Genomic DNA, 25,201 nt, shown 5'->3' on the forward strand with positions numbered 1-25,201 from the left:
GTTATCCTTTTCTCTGTCCTTGACAAATGTGACTTTTATTTTGGAAATCTGTTGTGACTGCCAAGATTGCTGTCTCAGCTTATTCTTTTGATCATGTCATGCTTCTCTTTGTATTTCTATGCTGAATCTGCCTTGTCTGTTTTATCAACCCATAGCCTGTCTGTTTTTGTTTCCAGGCTCTTCATGGCTCCCTTTACTCTTCATCCTCATCCAAGGAGCCATTCCACAGTGCCAGCTTTCAGCATCCATTTATTCAGTTCTCAAATAAACAACTCTGAGCCTCTACCCATCCTGTCGATCAGACTTTGGGGAAATTCTTTGCAAATCTTCATCCGGTACTTCTGTATTCTTCACATTTCTCCTTAAAGCACTCCTGTGCTGGAAACTCGTTAAACTCCACGTCTCAGAGGTGCATCAGGCACTGCACTGCCAGCCGGCCAAGGGAAGGGGTTGTCCTGCTCTGCTCTCTGCTGGTGTGGCCTCACTTTAAGTACCCTGCAGTTTTGGGTGCCACAATGTAAGAAACACATAAATTTATTAGAAGGTGTCCAAGGCAGGGCTACAAAGATGTGGAAGGGTCTGGAGGGCCAAATGCATGCGTAGCTGCTGAGGCCCCTTGCTTTGTTCAGCCCAGAGCAGAGGAGGCTGAGGGGAGGCCTCAAGTACCTGGCACTTCCCTGTCTATGTGTAAACGTGAGTACTAAGACATAGCATTTACTGTTTTACATGTAGTAAATAAATCTAATTAGGATACAGCCCAGTAGGTAACTTAAAAACCCTGCATATTACTCTGACAAGGTATTTACAGTCTCATGATATTTTAAAAGGGAAACAATAATACATTTAATAAATAACATCTGACAGTTAGCAAAATGTAAATGTCAGAAGAACCTACTTCTATAATTACATCCCTTATTGACTATTGTAATTCATTTCTTATTGGCCTTCCCAACAGTGCCCTAGACAGTTTAGGTAGTTCAGAGTGCTCCACAGGGATTTTTAATAGCCACAAGCTTGTAGAGATACATTGCATACATGCTCAGTTTGCTGTATGAAGACTATAAAAGCCTTATATATTATGACAGCTTTGTCACTATGGAAAAAAAAAAGAACCCAAAAGGTAAAACTCAGGTGTGATTTTGCACATTATGAAGTCTGAGTGTTTTTGGATCTGGTGCTTTGGTTTGAATATTGTCTTTCCTACTAAAATAAAGAGTAAGGCTGAAATTTCTGTCCCTTCCCTCATTTGGAAATGCTCTGATCTTCAGCTAAGCTCTGCCTTCTTGTAGTGAGTACCCACAGGAACTGCCTTCACATTTTTGACACCATCTGGCACGCAGATAAAATAAAAGCTATTCAAGTCATTTTATCTAAACTGAAATAATTTGTGGGAATTTATTGTAATTTTATTTTTCAGTGTGGAAAGGATAAAAAGTTGATTGCTTTCAGAAAGGCAGAAAATCAGATTTTTATGACTTATTGGTGGTCTCATTTGGCAGTATAAGTCCTCCTGTTGTTTAAGCCAAACACCCAGCAATAGACTTAAAATCATCTGGTTTTAACGTCTGGTATGCTAAAACAGAATTTGGGGGGAGTTTTACTGAAAACTGTAAAGTCAGCATAAAAATGTTTGTTCTTATGGATCCTATTATGTAGTGGAGCTTCATTGCATCCTTCCAGTGAGGATGCATAACAAAACACTCAAAGTCCCATAGCAAAAAAATTGAAGTATAGAGTTATGTTTTGTTTTTTTTTTTGTCTGTAATCTCTAGCCTTCCTTAAATCAGATAAATTAAGATATGAAAGTCACGCAGTAGTCTCATGGAGTCCAACAAAGCTGTATTCCTTTTCTCCAGCTGCAATTTGTCTTGTAGGAGAGCACCCAAAATGCCATTGCTTGTGAGGGGATACTTGCAGGTACTGGTATTTCAAAGCCAGGTTAATGCATTACACACTAGAAAAAAAATTGCAGTCCCATTTTCAGCACACGCAGAATTATAATGGCTGAATTTCAAACTGCTCAGAAAAGGATTTAGTGAGAGAAATGCTGACATAATAATAGAGCAGGCTGCCGAGATGCACTAAAACTGCCCCAGAGAGCGGTGGGGGACCTGCAGCGGGTGCCGTAACAGAAAGTTATGTCCCCCTTTGAAATCCTCGGTGCCTTCCTCTTTGAGATGTCTGTGAAGCATTACACCCCGGGTGTGCCGGTGATTTTCCTTTCTATTCAGTGCATTTTAGCCGGTGGGCTGCTCTGCAATTTTCTGGTTTGCCCTGGTAATAGCAATACTGCGGGCGGCGCGTCTGAATTTCTGTGCGGACTTGTAGGCTGTTTAACCTCTCCTATTGCGGGTGTCAAACGCCCGGGAAACAGATGACCTTAGCTGTCAGCGTAATGGGATGGGAAGCTACAGGAAGGTTTACTTTTAAAGTTACCTGGAGTTTGCGGGATGATAGTAATAGAGCTCTATTGGCAATAAAATCGCTGGATGATGTTCTGCCCTCGGGATCACATCTGTGTTTACAGGGAAGTCAGCAAGAGCTTTGTTCAGCCTGATAGTCCAGGGGGACAAGTAAATGCCTTTTCTTCCACCTAGTTTATGTAGTAAGTGTCCCTGTGGAAGGAGAAGAGAAGAAGGGATGCTGGCAGCCACTGGATGCTGATGGTTGTTGACAGTTACCCAACACAAATACTTTGGTTGTTCTGGGTCCCTCAGTTAAATAAGTAATACCTTTCAGATACCAATAGATCTTTGATTAATATATAAATATCTGTTCATAAATAACTTCCTAAGTGAGATAATTATCCTCACAACTTTCCATCTGTTTTATCCGCTGTATCCTCAGCATGCATGCAAACACATAGTGCAGAGCCTGAGGGCTGGAGCTACGTCTCCCAGTGTGCTACCCAGTACCTGGTGGCAGTGTGGGATTACACATCCCGGCATTGCAGCAGTCTTCTGGAACAAGCAGCATTTAGTGGGCTGTCTCTGCTATTAATACTTTTTATCCTTTGTGGTTCCCGTCCTAACTCAGCATCACTGTACTCCCAGCAAAGCAAGCAGCAGCGTTGTGCAGACTTGGAAGGGAGTGTTGTGAAACAGGTGAGGCAGAGCACTCATTCATCTGAGTGCCTGGAAATTTAAAGAAAATGAGAACTCTGTGTGTCTGAATATTGCGCGTAGCTCTTAGCCTCTGATCCATAGCTCAGAACATATTCTTGTTTTTTGGATCTGAATCAGATTTTTTTAATTGTGTCCTAGCTTTTAAAACAGGTGAGGGATTTAGTAGAAGGTGTTATAACCTTCTTGGATCTTTAGTTGGACAAGTGCCCTCCAGTGAATGCTACAAGAGTTTGGAAGTATTTTGAAGTGTTTAGCATGTGAGAATGTAACTGTACATGCATAAGGTTTAGCGTTAGGCAGTGCTGAGACTGAAGTCATGAGGATGTTTAGCTTTGATTAGGAGAAGGGAAGCAGAGTTTGTACTGTGCACAGGAGTTGTAAAGGACGGGGAGAAATAAAGGACAGGAAAGAGAACAGCCTGTGTAGCTGAGCTGTGCCCCTCTCTGGGCCAAGGCTATGTGCGGACTGATAAATCTGAGTTTGCTTTTGGAGATTTCAGTTAGGAGAAGACTAAACCTAAACATTCAGCCTTCTTTACAGGAAAACAAGCAGGGGAGAAACTATTCTGGGCATGAAAATGTGCGAACGGGAGCTTTGGGACTCTTTTGGATGGTGCCAGGGAAGAACTTGTAAAATGCTTCACTGCTTGAATTGAAATGTAGAACTGCTGTAACACAACGGGACAAGCACCTACCGAGCACGACTCCAGAAATTCCTACCTCTGGATAATGCAGGAAAAAACCACCCCAAATCAAGCTTAAAATTACACAAAAGGTCTTTTTTCTTTTTAAAGTCTCTTTGAGGTTTGCCTTTCAGATTTTATTTCTTTCTTGCCTTCAGAGCTCCAGTACTACATGCATTCACATTAAGTTACTCTGGATGTTATATCCTCAGTTAAGTGTCTGTTGTGGGACCTGAGCAAAAGGAAGGAGCGGCTTGTTTATGGGATTATCTGGAGTTGGTTTATACATGCAGTTGTAACTCACAGAAAAAGGTATCCTCTCTTTCTTTGTAGGAAGACTGAGTATAAAACGTCATGAAGTGCTGGCGTGGTGTTTATGACCTCGGTAGGTAGTTAGTGATACTGTTTCTGAAGTCTAAAGATTTTGCTCCAGTCACTTGTACTGCACAGATAAGTCTTAGAAGTTACTGTCACTGTTTGCTAACCTGCAGGTACACCGAGTTCACTTTAACCACGGCCATCATCATAATACTTTGTGTTGGTGCGTCTTCAATTACGGAATAATCTGAGATCTTACAATGTTGATAGAGGTTGCTTGTTAGTCTTTTCAAGGATGCTGCCACAGTGTTGCAGGCCAGTTCTGCATCAGGAGGAATGTCCAGCAGCTCAGACAACTGTGCTGGGAACCAGCAGGATCTCTCACGATAATGAATTATGTCAAAGATAGCATAGAGAAGGGTGATCCCAGGAGCGAAAGCTTAAATTCCTTAAAAGCCCTTAAATTCCTCTTGTCTTTTTTTCCTATTCCAGAGGATTTAATGATGTTATGGAATTAGATTTATGGTTAAAGAAAGTTTCTGTTTGATGACTATCCATTGCAACTTGAATTTTAGTATTGCCAATGTGAGTGGGATTTTTGTGATCTTTGTAAGCTTTGCTTCATAGAGTTTGTGTGACAAATCAAGAGCATCCGAGGCTGGTTTTCAGCAACGAGCTTTTCAAATCACAGTCTACAAGAAGAGAGTAGCTCATAACACTTACTAAATCTGAAGCACTTAGGACTTGAGGCAGTTAAAGTCAAAAAATACCTGCAAAGCTACTAGGAGTTGTATGAAGAAACGTCTTGAACTGTTCATATAAATCAAAAGCATTTCAGGAGGTGAAAGATATTGGTGTAAAGAAACAAAAGAACTTCGTAAAAGCAGAGGTTTCTCTGAAGGAATTCACAGGCTGTAAAGATGAATGCAATAAAAGTACTGAGATGTTCAGTGACACTGTAACAAACTGTCTTATTATTGAGTATTGTGCTCCCTCAAATTCCAGATTTCATCAATAACAGTCTTACAAACTTCAGAGCATATCAGGAAAGAACACAAGTTATGGTAAGAAGTGCTATTCTTAGGCTGTGTGCAAGCTTTGGCTTGAGAGTAGAGAGGCAGTGCTGGTATATTTATGGCTTTATCGATCTAGTGACTTTTTCACAAGGTGATGAGGTGGGTGCTAACAGGGAATACAGTCAAAGAGATGCGTTACAACCTTGGAAACACAGCAGTGGCCGCTGGGCCAGCTGCCATCGCAAGGAATAAAATAATGTCCTAATAAGCAAGTATTGCGAGTTGTACACTACATTGAAATAGTGAAATGGCAAGGTAAGGCAGCATATTATAGTCTGTAGATGGTCTCAAACAGCTGAGGTGCTTATAGAACTTAAGGGATATATGCAACCTAAAGGGGTATTGAGGATCACGTCTCTTGCTTCTCGATATCCCTGTGCAAATCATCCATTGTTTTAACCATCCTGGTAAAACAAAGACCATGTCTGACACAAAAACAATAAGAAAATAGTGTAAGACTCATGGGATGTCCAGCAGCACGGCTTTAGTGTAGCACATTTGTTGTTCAAAAACTCTGTAGAAATGTTTCCTTGCCCTTTAGGATTTTATTTGTCCTGGAATGATGTTTGCAAGTACATATTTTAAGTATAACCCAGGATTAATGGTAATTGGACAAGGGCTTTATATTTAGCTAGCTAGTTTCACTCCTGGTACAATAAGAAATTGAAAAGCTGTTGAAGTGAAGATAGGAAATTGGCCATGTGTGCATTCCAGTTTTGTTTTGTTCCTTTCAGAAGTTCATATATCTAATAAATGGATCTTCTGCATGAGCAACTTAGCATTTGCTTTCGAAGACAATGAACAATAACTAAATTCATATCTGGTCTTTGTCAGACATTATTACAAATTATGAGAGCCAGACAGAAGTTTATTACCTTAGTGGTGTTCTGTTTCACAAATTAGGTTCTTTGAATATCCAGCTAGCTCAACGTTGTGGATCCATTCATCACAATTAGACCGCTGTGCTGGCAAAGTTAAGTCCTGCTAACTTAATTGACTAACGGTACACGCTGCGGGCCGTGGGTGAGGACAACTCCAGGCAAGTTGAGAGCATCACGGCACGTGCGTCTCGTAGAAAGCACAAACAAGGACGCCTCCATTTGCTCCCTTAAGAATTTGCTGCTCTTACATCCCAGTTTACACACAGGTGCTAGTAGTAGTAGTAGTTCTTTGTCAAGCCAAAGAAACGGTAAGGATTAGCTCAGACTTTAGAAGAGGCTGAAGCACACTTTTAAGCCGTCTTCTTGAGTCCAGCCAAACAGGCTCTTACCTCAGGTACTTTCACTAAGTGCTTGTCTTCACGTAGCCCGAATTGAACTGTGCGGATTGAGCCTAGTACAGCACTTCACTTGAAGACCGGCTTATCTTTAAACATACAATTATGCTCGCTGACTTTTGTCCTTCCTGACTCATCAGCAGGTTGCCCTGTAAGCTGGAGCAAGTCACATTACCTGGTTTTGCTTCAGTCTCCTTGGCTGCAGGAAGAGAATGGTTCTTATGAGATTTTTTATTATTATTATTAAGAGGAAATAAAATTTACGCATCTTTTGGGTGCTTTACATAGACCAGGCTTTGAACTGCATGTAATCTAAAAGTGTGCTTTTCATGCCATGTGTTTTTGTTGCAAAGCTTGTGCACTGAAATGCCTGTTAGAGGTTGGCACTTGGAAAAGTCTTTGTTTAGGTTATTGTCTGCAAAATCAATCTGTATGGAAGAAGCACAGGGATTAGGCAGACTTGTTCCCATCTCATTGTGAGGACATGCTTCAAGGCTGCCACCTGAGAAGTCCAGTCAGGCTTGGGGTACACTTCAGAGCTTCCATTTTCCTTTCTAGCTCTTCTTCTTGTATTTTTCAGGCAAAAAGTCCCTAACCTGTTGTTCACCTCAAGCTCCATGAGTGGCTTTGTATCGAAGGGATTTAGGGCTGGACCATTCATTCTCGGCTGTGTAGCAGCTTGCATGTTTTCAGTCTCTTTCAGCAGAAGGGTACAGTCACGTTCACACTCAAACCCCAGCTTCCAAAACCTTTCTGCAGTGTGTGCTGCAGTACCTCTGTAGATTGTTACCTTGCTCATTATATGCTTTTTCTCACCCCATGCTGCTGTGTTTGGTTTATACTCTTTCATTTGCCTGTGAAAAACTGATTGTCGTAGCCAGTGTCTGGAAGTGTCCCCCAGTCCTGAGCTCTCCAGAACTGCAAGAGGTGTTTCTAGTGGGTTTTGCTTTCCAGGTGTTCATATATGATGTTGTTTTTTGAAAGCTGGCCCCTTTTCTAGTGTATGGCCTGGGTGAACTGTTCCTCTCTTGCCTTTCTAACCAACTGGAACAAAATTCAAATATTTGTATTCATCTTTGGAAAATGGGCCAAAATAATACAGAAGAAAAACAGTCGTGCAAAACAGCTGTCCAATTGCTAAGGAAGTGGCCATGAGTAGCAATTGACAGAAGTGCCATTGCAAGCACATCTTGAGCACCAGCAGTGAACATGACCAGCTCATAGGTGTAGCGGAGTAACTGGTGGCATGTCGGTACAGATCCAGCATGTCTGGCAGCAACGAGATGAAACTCATCTGAGAACCACTCACGTGTTTTACAGTTCATTGTTTTAACTTAACGTGTTGCAATATACAATGGTAAATGTGCTGTTACACTTCTAGCTTGCTAAGCTTATTGTTAAGGCGTTGCCGTAATTTTCCATGTTAGATTCAGGTCCTAGGGTTTGTTCAGTACTCTTCCTAAAGGTATAAGGCCTGTTTTCTTAAAGTTGAGCAAACACAATGTGAGTTGGAGTATGGGGGAGGCAGGCAGCCACGTGAAAAAAATATACGGTCTATAAAATTATTTTATTGTGAATCTTTCAAGGATTTTGCAGTTTGATGGGTAACGTTGTTTGAGGGGCTTGGTGTGACACGCAAAATGTGCTCATGCTTATTCAGATGGACTAAAAGGAAGAGCAACGCAGAGGATGCCTGGGATGTCACGCAGATCCCAGCACTGATACTGGGGCGATGCTCAGCGCGGAGCAGCTGGGTGAGAGCACCCAGCTGAGGGCAGGCTCACCGTAACTCAAGGCGAGAGGCTGTGCAGCTGAAATCCCAGTGCAACTTGTCCTTACGGACGTAACACTGGGAATACAGATATAAAGTGGTACAAGCGTCCTGCTCTGGGTGGGGCAGTGCGTGTAGGAGGCTTTGCGGCTCGCAGATGGTTTTTGTTGTGGCTCTTAACACGGCGCCCCAGGCTCCACTAAATAGACAACCTCATTAAAAGAGAAATAGCAATGGTAAAGCAGTGACTTTCTCATGCCATCTAACTCACATATTTGACATGATTGCTGGGCCTTCCAAGTACTTAATTGATTGACTTAATTGATTTAGTGGCACTGGAGGCTACAGCATGGAAATAAAGGGGCAAGATGAGGATAAGGGGTGAAAAAATTTATGGTAGGTGCCAAGCAGCCTGAGGGAAATTAGAAATGCTACAGATCTCAGAGGTAGCTAAATCAATTCAGTGTGATGTACAGGGGGCGTGCGGGGGGAAGAGGAGAAGCAGGGGATGGAAAGAAGAAGAGGAGAGAAAATAAGCGTGGCTGGAGAGAGCTGGGCGAACGGACAGGGAAGAGTGCGGTGCTGTCGGATGCTGGGGCATTCCCCAGCACCATTGTGTTTAGCCTAAAAAGAAGAACTGTTGCACCCCGTGACTGGCTTAGTTGTCCGATATGAGGCTTTATCTGCGCTTGCATTTTAAAATCCTCCGTGTTTTCAGCAGTGACTAAAGTCATGTGAGACCCAAAATAATGTGGAGGAAATACAGTGGATTTTTTTAACAAGTGAAGCTTAAATGTTAAATTACTTTCTAATCTGTGCAATATTTAATTGACTGTATTGAACCATAATACAAATTAAGTCTTCTCTGTAATTTGTTCTGCCGTACTGCAGCCCTCCAAACAATCTGATACCTCGCTTAAGACTTGGTGAATGGCTTCTAGCAGCACTCAGCAAAGATGCAGTAAAAACATCAGATAGCATGTGATGGAATCCATCAGCCTGTGCACATGGGGGTGTCATAAACATCTCCGAGCTATGAAATACTTCTTTTATATGCTTTTGACCCACTGGAGACAGGATTAAGTCATGTTAAAACCTTGAAGATGGAAAAAGAAGAAGAGGCCGGGGAGAGAGAGGCAGATGAGCTTGTGAATATTAACTGCTGAGTGCTGACCAGCAGTTCTGCTGTAAGCAATTTTATGTGGTTCTTGTTTCATTTCCTTCAGAGGCTGGTGAACAGCTTGTCGAGAGGGTGGCTACGTGTAAGCACTTACAGGCTGAGTGGTAAAGAAGCCATTTCTATCGGTGGGCCTCATTTTGCAGGACAGATTAATCCCTGCGAGTGCACTAGGCGCAGATTTAATCAAAACATGCAAAGACCGTGTATTTATAGACTGGCTCAGTTGTAAGTCTCTGTTGGATGGCTGGGTGAGACGAGACGAGGCTGTGCTTCTCACCATGCCGTCCCTTCTGTTGTCCTTCCGTGCACTGCTCGCTGATGTAAGGGCTGTGCAGGGTATTAGGCAGGCTGCAGCCCTACAACATGATTTACAAAAATGATGCAGCTCTGATCTGGCGTTTTGCATTGGTAAGTCTCTGCTGACTGCAACAAGTGTCATTTCTGCTTCACGATGAGCAGAGAACCAGGCACTCCTTAAATAATATTTGGAGGTATTGGAAAATGTAGAAAGGACACAATCGATGCATCAAGGTCTGAAAGCCCAGGTTCAAATAAGTGCTTATTCCTGTATTTCAGTGCAGATGTGTATGCAACATTACATTTTATGTGTATGTTCCAACTCAGTATCCCTCAAACAAATGAAAAACTCTTTCTAAACACTTGGTACAATGAAATACTTGAAAGGATAATGTTGCAGTCACCTTTACTTAATCTGTACATATATTGATACAATATGTGAAGTATCATAACCATTACAAACGTAATGATTTTCAAACAGTTAATGAGGGTTCCCAAATAAATTGGAGCATCTCCATCTGCTGTCTTACATTGTGGGTGATATTTTTCCATGGTAGAATGCTCTTCAGATGTAATTCCACAAGGAAGGAATCTGATCACAGTTTAATTTCAGTGCAAAATGCTGTCTTGCAATCAATAAAGCAATGTCAAGGAACTTTCATTTAATAGGAGCCAGAGATAACGTTCCCTGTTTTATGCAGAATAGAGAGATGGGAACATTTCATTTCATTGTAAGCATGCAAGCTGGCTTTCAGAAAAGCCTAATAAATCAATATCCATGTATTACCTAAGTAAGATCCCATCATTAATTTTAAACACTTAACACGTTGCAGAAGTCTGGAGCACACCTTCGGCTTAGCCACAGCTCAAAGTCAGTGGCAGCACTTCCATTTCCCTAAGAACAGGCAACCTTGTTCTTGGGAAGTTAGGAGTTGCTTACTGAGAAATTAAAAAGAAATATGTCCAGTCTTTTGTTTTCTACATAGTCATCTGCCTCTTGCGTTCTGCCTTCCCTTTTAAATTTCAGTCTGTGTTCTGTGGGAGTCTCGTCGCTTGTCACTTGCCCTGCACGTGTGTAGCCTTTTCTCTTCTACACACACGGATCCTCTCTGGTTTTGAATTTTAAAATGTTTTTTAAACTCTAAAAATAACTGGTTGTTTAGAGATTGCCTGGATGCCATGCTGATTTTCAAAATGTGCTTTTCTCCAAACCAGCAGGAGTCTGGACCTCAAAAGAATTCAGTGTGAGGCTTTGCTTGCTCTCAGAAATGGCATTATCCCTAGATTATAAAGGAGCAAGCCAGTGTATCAGAGGGTAGGAATTCAAACTAATAGCTTGTTTTAGATAAACTTTTCAAGAATGTTATTCTGAGTGGAAATACTTAAGCGCTACTTTGGTAATGAAATACTAATTAGGCCACAGTGAGAAGGATGCTGGCACTCTGCATTGCTGTCTGGCCAAACCATGCTTAGAGGAGTCTCAGGTTCATGTCCTGGCTCTGGGGAGAGTTTTACTCACGTATTTAAAAGGCAATTGGATTTTTTTTTCCTAATTATTATTAGTCAAAGTAGGATTTTAAATAAAATGTGAATATTTGCAAATAGCATTGTTTTAAGTTGGATAATCATGTTTCCACGAATTTTCTGGGAAAATTTTTGGAGTTTTGTTACTGCTTAAGTGGAATATCACAACACCGCTTGCTTGCTGATGCTTACTGCTGTAGAGATAGAGCAGCCCTGCTGCTGATTTATAGAGATCACATCTTCCACCTCTAGTCCTACAACCCCTGCAAATGAGCCTGTCCTTAGAGTCACCCTGTAGGAAGCTACAGGAGGCTGCTGCTTTCTCTTTTCTATACCTATTAATATGGATTCTGCACCTAGGATACTGTCTGTGTAGTAAGTAGGTAGTCCTATTTTTAATTGAATTTTATCTCACCAGAAGATACTGAGAAAATTATTCAGTTGAAGGTTTTAGTCAAATTACTAAACTAAGTCAAATTTGGCCAGATTTTGAAAAAGGGATGGGCATAAAGAGTACAGAAGTTAATTGATTTTGACACCAGGGAACGCTTATTTTAATTCCATAGGTGTGCTGAGATCCAGGTGAAGCACTGGTGAAAGGAATTGATACAGCTTTAGTGGAACATTTTGATGGATATTTCTTGTTGTTTTTTAATAGCTACTACAGCACCACCATGCAGTTCATGAAATATCATACATCGCAAAGGATATCACAGACCACCGAGCGTTTGGATATGTATGTGGAAAGGAGGGAAATCATAGATTTGTGGCAATAAAAACGGCCCAGGCAGTAAGTATTGGACCATTGTCATTTTCTACAGTGTAACTCAATTGAAAAGTCATGTTCATAAGAAGCTGGTCAAGAGGCCAGTCTGTATTGGTTGTGATTGTGCTATACTTGTCACAAGTGTCTGCTTACATGTTCCTAAATAGCAAATAAATGAAGCCATCTTGGCAAAAAATGAATTTATTTTACTAGTTCCAATTTTTCTTGATATATATATATATATTTATAATTAGTTAAAACTTTGTGTTCTAACTAAACTGGTTACTCTATTTGAATACAGATAACTTTGGGTATATTCCTATACTCATTTAACAAAGTGTTAGAAACCAATTAGCGACTTTGCATATAGTCTACCATAATTTCACTGTATAAGAAACTACTAATAAATATAAGTGCTTTTTATATTCAAAATTATAATTATCATTAACCTTAGCCTGCATGCTATGGCAGAAATTAATTCTGTATGAAGTTCTCTCTGTTTTGGAGTTAGTATAACTGCTCTATCAGCAGGATGGGATAAAAGGAGTATCTCGTGCCATCTAGAAACCTTTCTCACTCCTTTTGTTTCTGCAGGCTGAACCTGTAATTCTGGACTTGCGAGATCTGTTTCAGCTCATCTATGAACTGAAACAAAGGGAAGAAATGGAAAAAAAGGCACAAAAGGACAAACAGTGTGAACAAGCGGTATACCAGGTACATGCATAAGCTTAGACTACTGCCAAGAAACATACGGCTTGAAGTATCCCCCAAAACTGCTCCAAAGAGGCACTTGGTGTCCTCAGCTTTTGTTAACAGCATCGGGTCTGAGTGATGCTAGCTCGAAATGGACAAATATGAGCCTAGCAGCTATTGTTAGCTCAGAAGCAGGATTAAACAGTGATGAAAGCTATCACCTGGGATAAGATGAACATGCTTGGCAACTTGAAATGATCCATTCATTTCCAGCATAGTTTCTCCTAATGCAGGAGGAAAACTTTAATGAAGGCTATTGTGTTGTAAGTCAGTTTTTTAACAACATCTTATGCTGTAGGGAAGTTTCTGTATACTTCTGAATGTTTGTATTTGAATCAAATCAAATAAGGTGCAGATTGTTAAACTGATGAGACATGAATAGAGTTACTTTGTGTAATAATTAGGCTTTATCTGCATACTAAAGAAAAAAAAACTATATGCTTACCTGCACATTTTGCTTATTTCTTTGCTGTCCTTTAATTTCTGAATACAGTTCTTTTATCTTTACTGTTTGTTCTTTGCTTTTACTTCCTGTCCTCTTTGCTGTAGACAATTTTGGAAGAAGATGTAGAAGACCCTGTATACCAGGTAATTTCTGAAGCTGTATAGGCTGGGAGTTTCAGAAATGGCTAGGTACATGCTGAGATAAATATTTTCAGAGACTTCTAAGATTTTTACAGAAAGTAGCGTATTTAGAGATTAAGCTGTAAGTAAAAGAACAGTATATCTGTATAGAAATATTAAATATTTCTTAAAGTGTGGTTTGTGAGTCCAGAGTCAGTTTCCAAATGACATTTGTCACTGTTTTTTAAATGAACAGTCTAACAGAAAAGGGAGTTAATTTGAAAATACGGAAGGTGTCATCTTGTTTTCATACTAAAAAGTTGATGTTTTGCTGTTGGCTTCTGTGCAGCCAGAATTTCATTCAGACGGTGAATATTTAGGAAAAAAAAAAAACAGTAGAATTGACATTCTAATAGTCTCCCTTGTTGGTATTTGGGCTATGATTTAATAATAGATCTGTAATTTAAGTCTTGTTTCATCCAAGCAAAACGTCTGGGAGCAAAGATGATTATCAGAAATATGTCAATATATTCATGTCCAATATCCTACTGAGTGTGAAGAAGAAAAAGATGTAATTTCATTCTCATGTTTTTGTGCTGAAACAAAACATGTAGCAGTTAACTTTTTTTTTTTCTGGAGATTTTGTTTTCTTCCAGTGAGGCATAGTAGTTGGAGACACACTGAAAGAAACTGATTCAAGCATTAGTGATTTTTGAGCACTGAGTAAGGTGTTTCCAGGAAGATGATAAGAATAAGGAGGCCCTAAATTACTGTTCGGCTTCTGTAATGTCAGGAGGTTTACTTTATGTGCTCTCCACAATAAAGCAAGAACCTGAAGATGAAAAGTGACAGCCTTTCACCATGTGGCACGTTACAAGAGCACCAGCCTGCTCTCCCTGTTTGGATTTAGCTTTTTTATTCACAGCTAACAAACACATGTGGAAATAATTGCCATTATGTAAAAGAGGCAAAATTCACATTGACTTCAGAAAATTAATATTGGGCTACAGGCAGTATCCCTAGTGAGAAAGAATTAGGAAGTTGCTCTAATGATCATTAGAGAAGATTTAGGTCTATTCACTATCAGTTTATGAAATACGAAACAACCTTACTCTGCTTTCTAGCAAACCAGTTGGTGCCAGCCTGTACTTTGAACTTGTTTCTTTAATGCCTGCGTGTGTTTTTATGTGGAATTCCAAATTGCCTTTTTCCCTCTGTTTCATCTTTGACTTTTCCTCTCTGGCTGCTGGTGTAATAGTACATTGTGTTTGAGGCTGGACACGAGCCAATCCGTGAGCCTGAAACAGAAGAAAACATTTATCAGGTATAAAATCGCCGCTTCTGTGTTTTCATTGCAACAATTGCAAGCATTTAGTAAAATACATTTCATATATAATTCACTTTTATTAGTTTTCATTCATCACAAAAATGTCTGACATTTCATTCTTACGACCTTACATGAATAATCCGCCAGTCTCAGTGTGATTTTTCTATTAATTTGTTTGTCTTTTCAGCTTCTGCAAATTTTATTAGCTTTATCTTTGTCAATTTATGACGGGTCTTAAGCTTTTGGTACACCATGTAAGGTGATAAATGGTAGATTCTCTTTTTTTCCTGTTAATTCTTTGAAACTTTTTACAGCTGTTCTAAGAAACAGATACTAAAATCTCATGGAGGACAGACCATCTAAACAGTTCCTAGAAAGGCATTTTGATGGTGCTGCTCTTCTTTCTGGCTAACCAAGGAGAATAACTATGCAAAACCTAAGAGCTCTCAGTGGGTATCCCCCATACTGGGGAAAATATTTTCAGTGGGTATATATTATGTTAGAACCCAAGCTTGCATTCTTTGCACTGACAAAAAAAAGAATTGCATTGAAAGCAATATAAAATAATCTTTTGTCATTCAATTTATGCTCAAGGGATCTGTACAGAGGGTTTATTAAAATATAATGTAATTCATTTTGTATCACATACTAGAGGTAAATCTGGAGGTAGACAAACTCTTTATGCCGTAAGAAAACTGTGATTTGAGGAAACTATTCAGTATGGAGGGGAAGGAGATTCAAGAAGTGGTTAAGCATTTCATCTAGCTGTACTAGAAGTTGATCTGCTAATAGGAAAAGCTTTTTTTTAAGGTATACAGGAGCAGGGATAGAATAAAAAAGATGAAAAGTGATTTATTTTTTTTTTGTAAGTAACAAGAAAAAGTAGGGAGATAATAGAATAAAATGGAAGGGTAGAGCAGCTGTAAACCAAAATAGAAAGATGCTAAATGGGAAAGGGAAATGCAAAATAAAAATTAGAAAATAATCTTGTAGACACCATCACAGGGTCATTAAGGTAAGATTCATTTAACGTGTCTATGGATTTCCTGGCACCTCCGCCACGCACAATAGCATACGCATCCTTCCGCTTCCCTAGAGCAAGGCATTCAAAGCTCTCAAGGTGAGAGCATGCCTCAGGTTGAAAATTTTCTACCACGCAGTGTTGAAAGTTTGACTATTTTCAGGAAAGCGGTCCTTGACTACTCTAGTTGTCAGTTTTATGCTAGAAACAAAATTCCTGTGATAACTGCATTCAGACAAAAAAAATCTGATTGCTCTTCATCAAAGTGCAAAGCTTGTAGGGACGTTTCAGGGAAGTATCAGTGAAAGCAAGCGAAACTGGGTCATCATTCCCCGTGTCTGGAAATCTTAGAGCAAACTCTGGTGGTAGAGATAAGACCTGTGTTCTGAAGAGTTGCCTAGAGAACAAGAAGGCTCTTTGGATGTTTTATTTTACTTAAAAGGGGCATAGAAGATGGTAAACAGGTAGTGAATTACTCATCTTGAAGTTCCTCTGTTACTGCCCTGTAAGTCACGAGAGAGTTGCTCAAGGCATCATTTGATAGTATCAGGATGTGAAGAAGTGTTTTGTCCCACAGCACTGCACAACAAACACCTGTTTTCTGATAAATAATGCACCATAGTCTGGGCATGTATTTGCTATAGGCAACACCCTGAATAGGGCAAATGCTGAGACTAGGTGCCATCGAGTGGTAGTCTGTTGTCTACTGCAGCTGGCAGATGCCAAAGTATGGCTACCATAGACTTGCCCAGAGCCACTGGCTTCCTAGTTCCCACCTACTTCATGAGCTCTTGGATTCCTATAAATCTGGGACCCCACAGCTCTGATCTTATAGCTCAGATCACCAGAAAAAATGTTTCTCGTACAAGATCTTGATGAACTCAGAACTGTCCAGGCTACTGTTCAAAATGAAATTGGAAAAGGTCTTCTTGTGGGGGTTGTTTTTTTTGTCGTTTTGTTTTGGTGGTTTTTTTTGGTTGGTTGGTTTTGGTATAAATTGCTGCTAGTTTCTATTATTTACTACGAAGTCTTTCCATACTACACTGGAAAATGTGTGTCTCCTCAGTTAGCTCATGCCTCCTCACTTCAAAGTCTTGAAAAAGGGTTGAAGTCATTCTCACCTGCTCTGCTTTTTCAGCCAAGAGCTGGTGCTCGAAAAGCTCATTTTTCCCCATATTGGAAGAGATTCCTACCCAACAAGTAACTGAAGATGGAAGATGCATGCTGAATGTGATAATGCCTAATTCTGTTTAATACACTAGAGGTCACAACTTTCTTTTTAAGCATCCTCTCTATCAGCTTGCTTTGATATGTTATCCCAAAGTGTGTGTCTGTTTGTTCTTTTAATACTGTCTATGTAAGCTGCTTTAATGCATTAGTTAGAATGATTTAGGTTGTAAAAGACCTTCAAGACCATCAAGTCAACCATCACAGATTGATCAATGAGCATGATTTGATCACTGAGCGTGTACCAATCCTCTCAGCGAGTGTTTCTTAATAACATCTCTTCCGTCTGTCTATTGTTTTATGATAGTGAGGTGGGGAGAGGATTTTGCTATGTGTTTGTTGTTGTGTATGTAGCAGCACTGGTCTCTGTATAGAGGCATGTTCTCTACTGCAAGGAGTTGACAATCTAAAGGGGAGGGAGTTGAGTTGTGGTGCTTATTTTGCTGGTAAGATGCAAGTCCATCAAAATGGTTTGCAACCTGTCGCAGAGGCAGAGCTGTCAGCAGCACTGGTGCTGATACCACTTCGCTGATATCGCCAGGCAAAGTAAAACAAACAGGCAAAATCTCTTGCAGACCCCCGGTCTAAGTAGTGATGCAAAGAAATCTGGTGCCACTTGGCAAGTAAGGACAATAGGAAGACAGGTTGGGAAAGAAAATACCTTTCAGAAAAGCTTTTCTGTCTTGCTATTAGAAGCCAGTATCTGCTCTTCTCAAATGTAATTATAAGCTGGAGTAAAAACAGTGGAATCGATAGTGCAGGGAAACAGTCATTACACAACCAGCTGTGGGCAGCAGTGTGCAAACGGGGATGACTTCTGGGAAAAGCTGGGAGGGGGAAGCCTTCCAGGGAGAAAGTAAAAATACTGTGCTGGTTATAGTATAGGTTATCTCACAGCATTTGCCCTCTTTTAAAGGAAGACTAAAACTTTCCAGTGACTTATGAAATGGTATTCATGGTTTCTGGTTTTGTACAGTCGCTTACAAGTCTGTAAGGAGAGAGTGGTTTTTTTCTGTGAAAATGAATTGTTGACTTGCTAGTCTCATGTGATAGGTGGTTTAAGTGGAAGAGACTAGTACACTGAGAAAACCAAGACAAACAAGTCATTCCCAGGATAGTATTAGAAGAGAAATCTTTTAAAAGTGCCTATAGTAATAAAACATGTTCAGTTTCTCTGAAGGTTCTGCGTTTATGCCTCTTGAGTGCTCTTGAAAAGCTTCTTCCATGTGCACCACATTCAAGATGTGCACAGTTTTGACATCTAAATGTGAACATGTGAGTGTTAGAACAGTACAGAGAACTTTAGGTATGTAATACAAAGTAAGAAATGATAGCGCAGTTTAATGAACAAGTACCATTCCTTCAGCTTCCCCTGAACTAGACCTACTCTTGTATCAGAATTTCATATCTGCAATATTATTTCTGCTGTTTACCTTTGAGGTTTCATAAATGTCTGAAATGTAGCCTTCTTAGATTGAATGTCTTTGTTCAATGAAAAAGCAGCACCGGTTTACTTAGAGTGTGCATGTCTATTTAGAGCCTGTGTTTTTTTTTTACCGTTCTTTTTGCCTATGTCATTTGCAATAGACATTCAGTGCTTTTAGGAAGGAAAAGAAATAAAATCACAAATTATAAATACATAAAGCAGAAGTCCTTAGGCACATTCAGCCCAGTATTACAAAGCAAATGAATTTACATGAGTAAGATATAAATGCCCAAGGTGTAAATTACGACTGTTGACTCAACTAAAGACTCACTCAAAGTTTATTTAATTGTATTATCATCGTCTTTATCCATGAGAGAGGCTGTTGACTTCAGCTCCCTGGCTGTGCGAGTGGTTATGCAGCCTCAGACCCTTACAGGCTGGTAACTCCTTAGTACAAATTGCAGAATTGTGACCAAGCATTGGTTAGAGCAGCTACAGGGTCCCATCACTGCAGGGATACGTGTTGTGACTTTACTTGACTTAGGTTATTAAATAAATTGGAAGGAAGAAACCTAATGCCATAGGCCAAGTATCTCTCTCCTTCAGATCAGTCGCTCTGCTCTGGTTCTCTGTTACGGAGGAAGATGACATACTGACCTGATCGTGCCTTCCATGGGCACTTCTAACTGCCAAGTAAAATGAAAAACAACCACTTTAGTAGGCTGAAGGTCCACACGCACCTGATTTTCATTCAGCTGAACCTAACCAAGAATGAAAATCTCAATTCTGAGCACTATTGAGCTTTAGGATTTTAAAAATTCAGATAGATGTTTTATTTCTTCAGTATCATCTCCATTAACGTTACTGCTTGAATGAAAAGGAAAACATCCTTAAATGACTACCCTGTACTTAAATATCAGTTGCAGATTTCAACTTTTCATCAGACCTGCTGGGGTAATGACCATCGTTTTCATTTGTTGTTGCAGGTTCCTACCAGCCAAAAGAAGGAAGGTGTTTATGATGTGCCAAAAAGTCAACCTGTAAGTGTAAGTATCTTCACTATTTATATGCAGTCAAGAAGGTACGTTTCTTAGCTTCTGTGACTTTAATTATTGTATGCAATGTTTGGTACATTCCATGTGATGTCTATTTTATCAGTGATCTGCTATTGTTGGGTTGGTTCAGGGTAACCAGGGTTGTAATGTCATCTATATCCATCTCATTCATTACTTAGATCTCCTTTCTGTCTTTTCTGATTGATTCTTCAGGAAATCACAGTTTATAAATGTGGCATCCGGTTAAGAGTTGACTGTGAGCCTTCTGCATGTTAATACATGAATCTTTGCTGTATCTATCAGAAGTGTTATTCTACTACCTGAAGCTACACAAGGCCCTATCACCCTCTGTTTTTGCTTCAGTCACATAGCACACGCTGACCGAGCATGGCTGTGTTTTCTCCCCTGTGCACTCCATCAGAGCCGTACATTATATATTGTGCTCCTTACGGCTTGGTTTAGTAGGACAGCAGTGGAAGGAAGGTCTGAACAGAGTGGAGGCCAAGAGAAGTAGCATTAGGAACAGCTATGTCAGAACGTTTTGTATGACCTCTGCAGTTGCTTTCTGCAGCTATCATGTCTGTACTTCTCAGAAGGCTTCCGTGTGAAAACAACATGCAAGTAGGTGAAGATTTCAAAAGCAGCTTCAAATTATATGTTACAAAACATCGCAAATTTGCATTAGAATTACTCTTCTGTCATTTGAAAAAACTTATATAAAAATTCTGCCTAACATACACCATGGAAAAGCAATTATTTTTCCAATAAAACCAACTTCTATGGTAGCTTAGTGTTACGAGAGCTGTACAGCTGTACAGTTGTAGGGTAGAGATACGTGTAATTGCAATTGGTTTAAACAGCCATGGGAAACTCTGAAAGGAGCTACTACTCCAAGATTGTGTGTGAAAACACCTCACTCAACAAATTCCTAAGTGGCAGAATCTTTGCTGTAAGTAGTGCATTACTTTGCTGGTTATTACAGGCTGTAGTCAGCATGGAGAGATTTCCTCCTAGTTTTGCTGTGTTATTTCTGTAGTGCTCAAAGTATTTAACAGGTTGAGTATCAATGAAGGCTGAAAACTGAATTCTTTCTGTTCCATGCCTTGCACGGGCAGTTGATTTTGTTCAAAAAGAAGGGTAAAATACGCTGTTCTATCCAAATGGCACCATTCCCTTTCTGTGTATGAGCATCTAGAATTGGTGAAACATTGATCTCCAGAATGTGTAAGGAATGGTAACAAGTGGCTGAGAGGAGAAGTGCAATAACAGATGCCTTAGCAACAAGGCATACATTTGCTGAAGGGTGGGTTATGTTGTTTAACACAAATTTAGGCTATAAGTGAAACAATACCTTGAGGAACTGTCTAATCGTGTTGGTTACACAGAAAATTAGTATTTCCGAGGATTTGTGTGAGAATGGGGAAAAACTGAGGCAAAGGTCAGGAATTTCAGTTTGCTGTAAGCGTCGGAAAAATGCCTGTGTTCAAGGGAGAGAAAGAAAGGCTCTTCTCACATAAGGATATGGTAAATTGCACAGCTTGGGCTGAGCACAGAGACTGAGATGCCAAATAAAAAAGATAAATGCTGGGGAGGGGTTGGATGGGGTCTGAATTGTGACACTTCTGTGGTTTGCACAAACAAACAAAACTTGCCATAAATATTTCATGATAATCCACTAGGAGGAGGGAGCCATCATCTTGTTGGCTGGGAAAATGTAGTAAGATAACTCACGTTGCATAGCTAATTAAGGTATTTGTGGACCAGGAATAGCTGTATGTTTTTCACTCATTTCTCATGTAGCTCAGTGTTACAATTTTTCCTCTGCACATTTCCAGTGACTTTTTTATTATTCCTTCAGTGATGTTTCAAATTTACTCTGGGTATAGTCTGTAATTTAGGTCGTTGCAGTATGACTGTGTGTACGGTACACTTGCAATCATGTCTGCAGACACTTTGGTATTAGACTGTCCTGGTAAAGAGCATGGCTGTGAGATGTAAGGCATATGGGACCTACTCTGTAATCATCAAATATACTTAATCCGTCATCTCCATGAAGCTTGTTGTAGACTTATTTTTTTGTGTTTTTTTTTTTCTTGGTTGTATTTAAAGTGATTAGACCTTTTTCTCCAAACAAGTTGTCTACTTTAATTTATAAAGGAAAAAAAGAAAAAAGGGAAGAGGGAGAAATATGTAGCGGAGATTTTGTTTTACCTTTTTATATTAACATGTATTAAAAAAAAAAAAAAGCAGCAATCGCTCTTAAAATTAGCAATTTAATATTCCACTGCCCATCTGATTTATGGCTCACCCTTCCACGTGTGAGACTCTTTGTCATTGAGACACTTGCCATAATTTTTTTTTCAATTTATAGCTGTCCTTATTATATAAACCTCTAAAATTCAATCTGAGGGCAAATAATCTAGCTCATCTGCCTGGTTTAAACTTAAAAGGACACTTTCTTTATCAGGAGATCTTGCTTTCATTAATTTCATAATGGATGAAAGGAGAGAAACTTTTTGCAGCTCCTAATAGGTTTCAGGCACCATGAATTCTCTCCTGTGACAATAAATACAACACTTAATAAAAATGCAGCAAGTTTTGCTTGAGTTCAGACTGAATTGTCCACGTTCCCTAGACAGAGATCGATTTTCCATCTTGGGATTGTTTTCCTCTGGTGTGTTCTCAGACAAATTATCCCTAGCCTCAGCACATAAAAGTGAGGGATACGGAGCTAGTCATCTTGGGGCCCTCCACACTTGTCTCTCAGTAGCCAGAGGAGATAAATAGGTGCCTCCGGGAGGATTTCCTCCTGTCTGTCATTCTCTTGTGGCTGTGGAGGGACTTTAAAGGACGTGAAGGAATAACTTGACTTTTAGATGGTTAGACTTTTAGGTGGGGTGAGTCCTACTATACTGTAAAAATTAAGAGCCAGAATCCCTTTTTCAAAGGTTACTTTGCAGCTGGGAGGTGTAATTCACACTGATTCTCAACAAGATGTAGCTTCCTATGAAACCAGGACCAGTTTTGGCAAATGCTGCTTTCTCTGTGTGTGGGGGATCCCACTGTGGCTGAGGGTACGAAGCATCTTCGTGGTGGTGTCTTCAAACAGACGTACGTAACACTGCATACAGGTCAAGATGGCGGACGCACTGACTCGATGCTGGGTGGTTGTGGGAGGCCGCTCGTCAGAAGGTGTCCAAGGGCTTTGTAGTGTGACTCCTCATAGTCACAGTGGGGTCTCTGATACCAAGTAGTGTAAATATGGTGCAAATGAGCCCTAAAGGAATGAGGATCTCAGAATTTGAATGTACCGCTGAACTCAGTTAGGAGTGATGGCTGGTTGGCCGGTCACCTCTCTGACACTGGGATGAAAAGATTGCTTACTCAATACAATTTATTTCCCTGTTTCTTTGCTGCTTTCCTTCCCAACAAATCCTACTCTTCTGGAGATTTCCTCTGTAAGCAGTGCAGCTCAGCTCCAAACACACCCTTTTCATGCTTTCCAGTTTCCTTTCAGTATTTACATCTCCCTTCCTCTGTATCATCAACTCACTCTTCTTGCATTCATTCCATTTTCTCTTTGTTCCTTCCTTAGACAAATTCTCACATTCCCCATTCACTGAGAGTAGACATCAAACAGACAAAGAAAGCAAGCTTACCCCAAAGAGCCTGTGTTAAGTGGTACATGCACCATCCACTTAGAAACTGTAGCTCTGTATGGGAAATTAACTGTTCTAAAAAAGTGAAATGTTTAATGAGCTCTTTTTGTCATAACTTCCCATCGTCTCCCCATTATACATACACATCGAGTTCTACCTGTCATGGTGTTTTTAGTAATAAGAGTCAGACTGTAAATACCCTTCACTGGGACTGTCAGTCACATCACAATAAACCCTTATCTTCTCATCAAAATGTCTAAACTATCTGCTTACAATTTTATGAAGGCTTTCAAACAACTCATCTTACTGCTATATAAAGATTCAAAGCATTATAGCTGATGCCTCACGGTACAGGCAGTCATTTGGCTAGTACCATCTAAGTGGAAAATACTCACAAACCAGCAGGGAATGGGCAGGGAGTAATTGGCTTATGGTGAAGACATGGGAGGACCAACAGCCGTCCACAGGAGGATACATGCCAGGTCCTTGGTCCCATATAAAGCTGGGCTGGACCTGAGCCCACCCAGGTCTAGGAACCACAAGGGCTGCCTGACCCTTCTGCCCCACCTAAGAAGCTGTGTTTGGAAGAGCTCTGTTTTAATTCTGGCTTTAATTCTACAGTGCCATTTGCAGGTCTGATTTTTCAGGTCTCATCTCATAGAAAGCATGCCTGCAGTCATCCGGAAGACATGGGCAGCCCCTGTCTCCAGCAGCTCACGCAGAAAGTTTGTCCCTGGATTAATGGCATCCCAAAATGTCTGGCAATAAAGCAGTTCAAGCAGCTCTCCAGATCACTCTGACCATCCTCCGAAAACTAAATTCTTTCTGTGACTGTTGGTGTGGAGAAAAGCTTAATAACCGTTTCTTTTCCATACGTTTGCATCAGTGGTTTAAAGAAACAGCTTGCAGCTTGGTGACATTCTTCAGCCATTAATTTCAGCCTCTGCTGTCAGCGTTAGGCTTTCAGGATCCACTTTTCTTACAGGAGAAGAAAGAGATTGCACAGACCAGTCTCTGGCCATTTGTGTCTACAAAGCCTTCCATTTCTACTTCCCTTTGCTGAGAGACTCCTGTGCTCAAATACCCTGCCTCAGTTACATTCAATGCAATCCCTTGTATGAGGCTTCACATTGCAATGTGGGGCATGCATTTTTAACAGGTACAGCTAGTTGTGGCAAAGTTTGAAAATACATTAGTTTGTCATGATAATGTGTTTTTTTGGCAGAAGTTTATTTGATGATTTGGACGGCATTTGCTGTTGTTATAGATAGAAGTGGATATACATACATACACATGGAGTAGTCATTGCATTAACTGCTCTGATTTTGTGCAGAACTGGGAACATCTCAGTGCTCCTCCTGAAAATTTTCCTTTTGTTTTAACACCAATAACTCGAGGTGGAGACCTGGCCGAGGCTGCCCCTGAAGCTGAGCCAGCTACAGCAAGCTGTTGGTCCCTGCTTTTCCTGCTCAGACACCTTTCTTCATGCCGAAATGAAATTCAGTGCAGGCTGGCCATTGCCACTGCATCAGCTGAAATGTTTTAATATTCCCCTTCGTTTCCAGTTTAATGTAGAATGGAAAAATATGTTTCATTTTAATATCTTTGCATTGCATCTGCTGCATACAATAAATTGCACGTGTTTGTGAAGGTACCGAAATCTCAAGCCAGGCTTGTGTTTCTAGAGGATAGATGTCAGGGCCTGCTAGTCTCTAGTAAATGTAAGGTACAGCAGCTTGCAGTTCGTGTCAATGTTTTAAACAGTTCAGTGTTTTTCAGTGACACAGTGGTATTTCTGGACTTGAAGCATTTCTTCTAAATACGTGTGATGTGACCAGGTATACCATGCTCACTGAGCCCACCCTGTGGGTTCTGGAGGGGGTATGGTGGAGGCGACCGTATGGCTGGGACCTTGCACAAGCACCCACAGTGCTCTGGGACCTAAATTTTCCCAGGTGCTGGGGTGGCTGCAAACAGCATGGGTCTGGCTTCAGGGAGGAGTCACCCTTCTGGACTCTTGATTTATTACAGCCTGTCAGAGAAAACAGGGAACTGAAACATTTTCCATACTATTTTCTGAAGAGTAAATACCCAAGGTACACAGGGAATTCAGAATTAAGTTCCCTTCAAATGAGAAGAGAAAATAAGCAAGTG

At 40.4% G+C, this 25,201-nt stretch overlaps 1 protein-coding gene across 43 annotated transcripts in view; it reads left to right on the forward strand.

Moving 5' to 3' along the window:
- The window catches only part of DAB1 (DAB adaptor protein 1), a 438,430-nt gene that overhangs the window by 389,513 nt on the left and 23,716 nt on the right, over window positions 1–25,201 (forward strand). For 33 of the 43 annotated variants that reach the window (XR_013954381.1, XR_013954382.1, XM_080602681.1 and 30 more), the window contains 5 exons: window positions 11,908–12,039; window positions 12,610–12,729; window positions 13,318–13,356; window positions 14,591–14,656; window positions 19,320–19,379. Coding sequence is in view for 39 of the 43 variants with exons in the window: in XM_080602681.1 (XP_080458807.1) it covers window positions 11,908–12,039; window positions 12,610–12,729; window positions 13,318–13,356; window positions 14,591–14,656; window positions 19,320–19,379 (417 nt within the window). In the remaining 4 variants the exon portion in view is untranslated. The remainder of the gene's footprint in view (window positions 1–11,907; window positions 12,040–12,609; window positions 12,730–13,317; window positions 13,357–14,590; window positions 14,657–19,319; window positions 19,380–25,201) is intronic. The other 10 variants (XR_013954380.1, XR_013954383.1, XM_080602673.1 and 7 more) reach the window with 2 other exon arrangements.

This window comes from Anser brachyrhynchus, assembly GCF_964034855.1.
Source record: "Anser brachyrhynchus genome assembly, chromosome: 8".
NCBI classification, from domain to species: Eukaryota; Metazoa; Chordata; class Aves; order Anseriformes; family Anatidae; genus Anser; species Anser brachyrhynchus.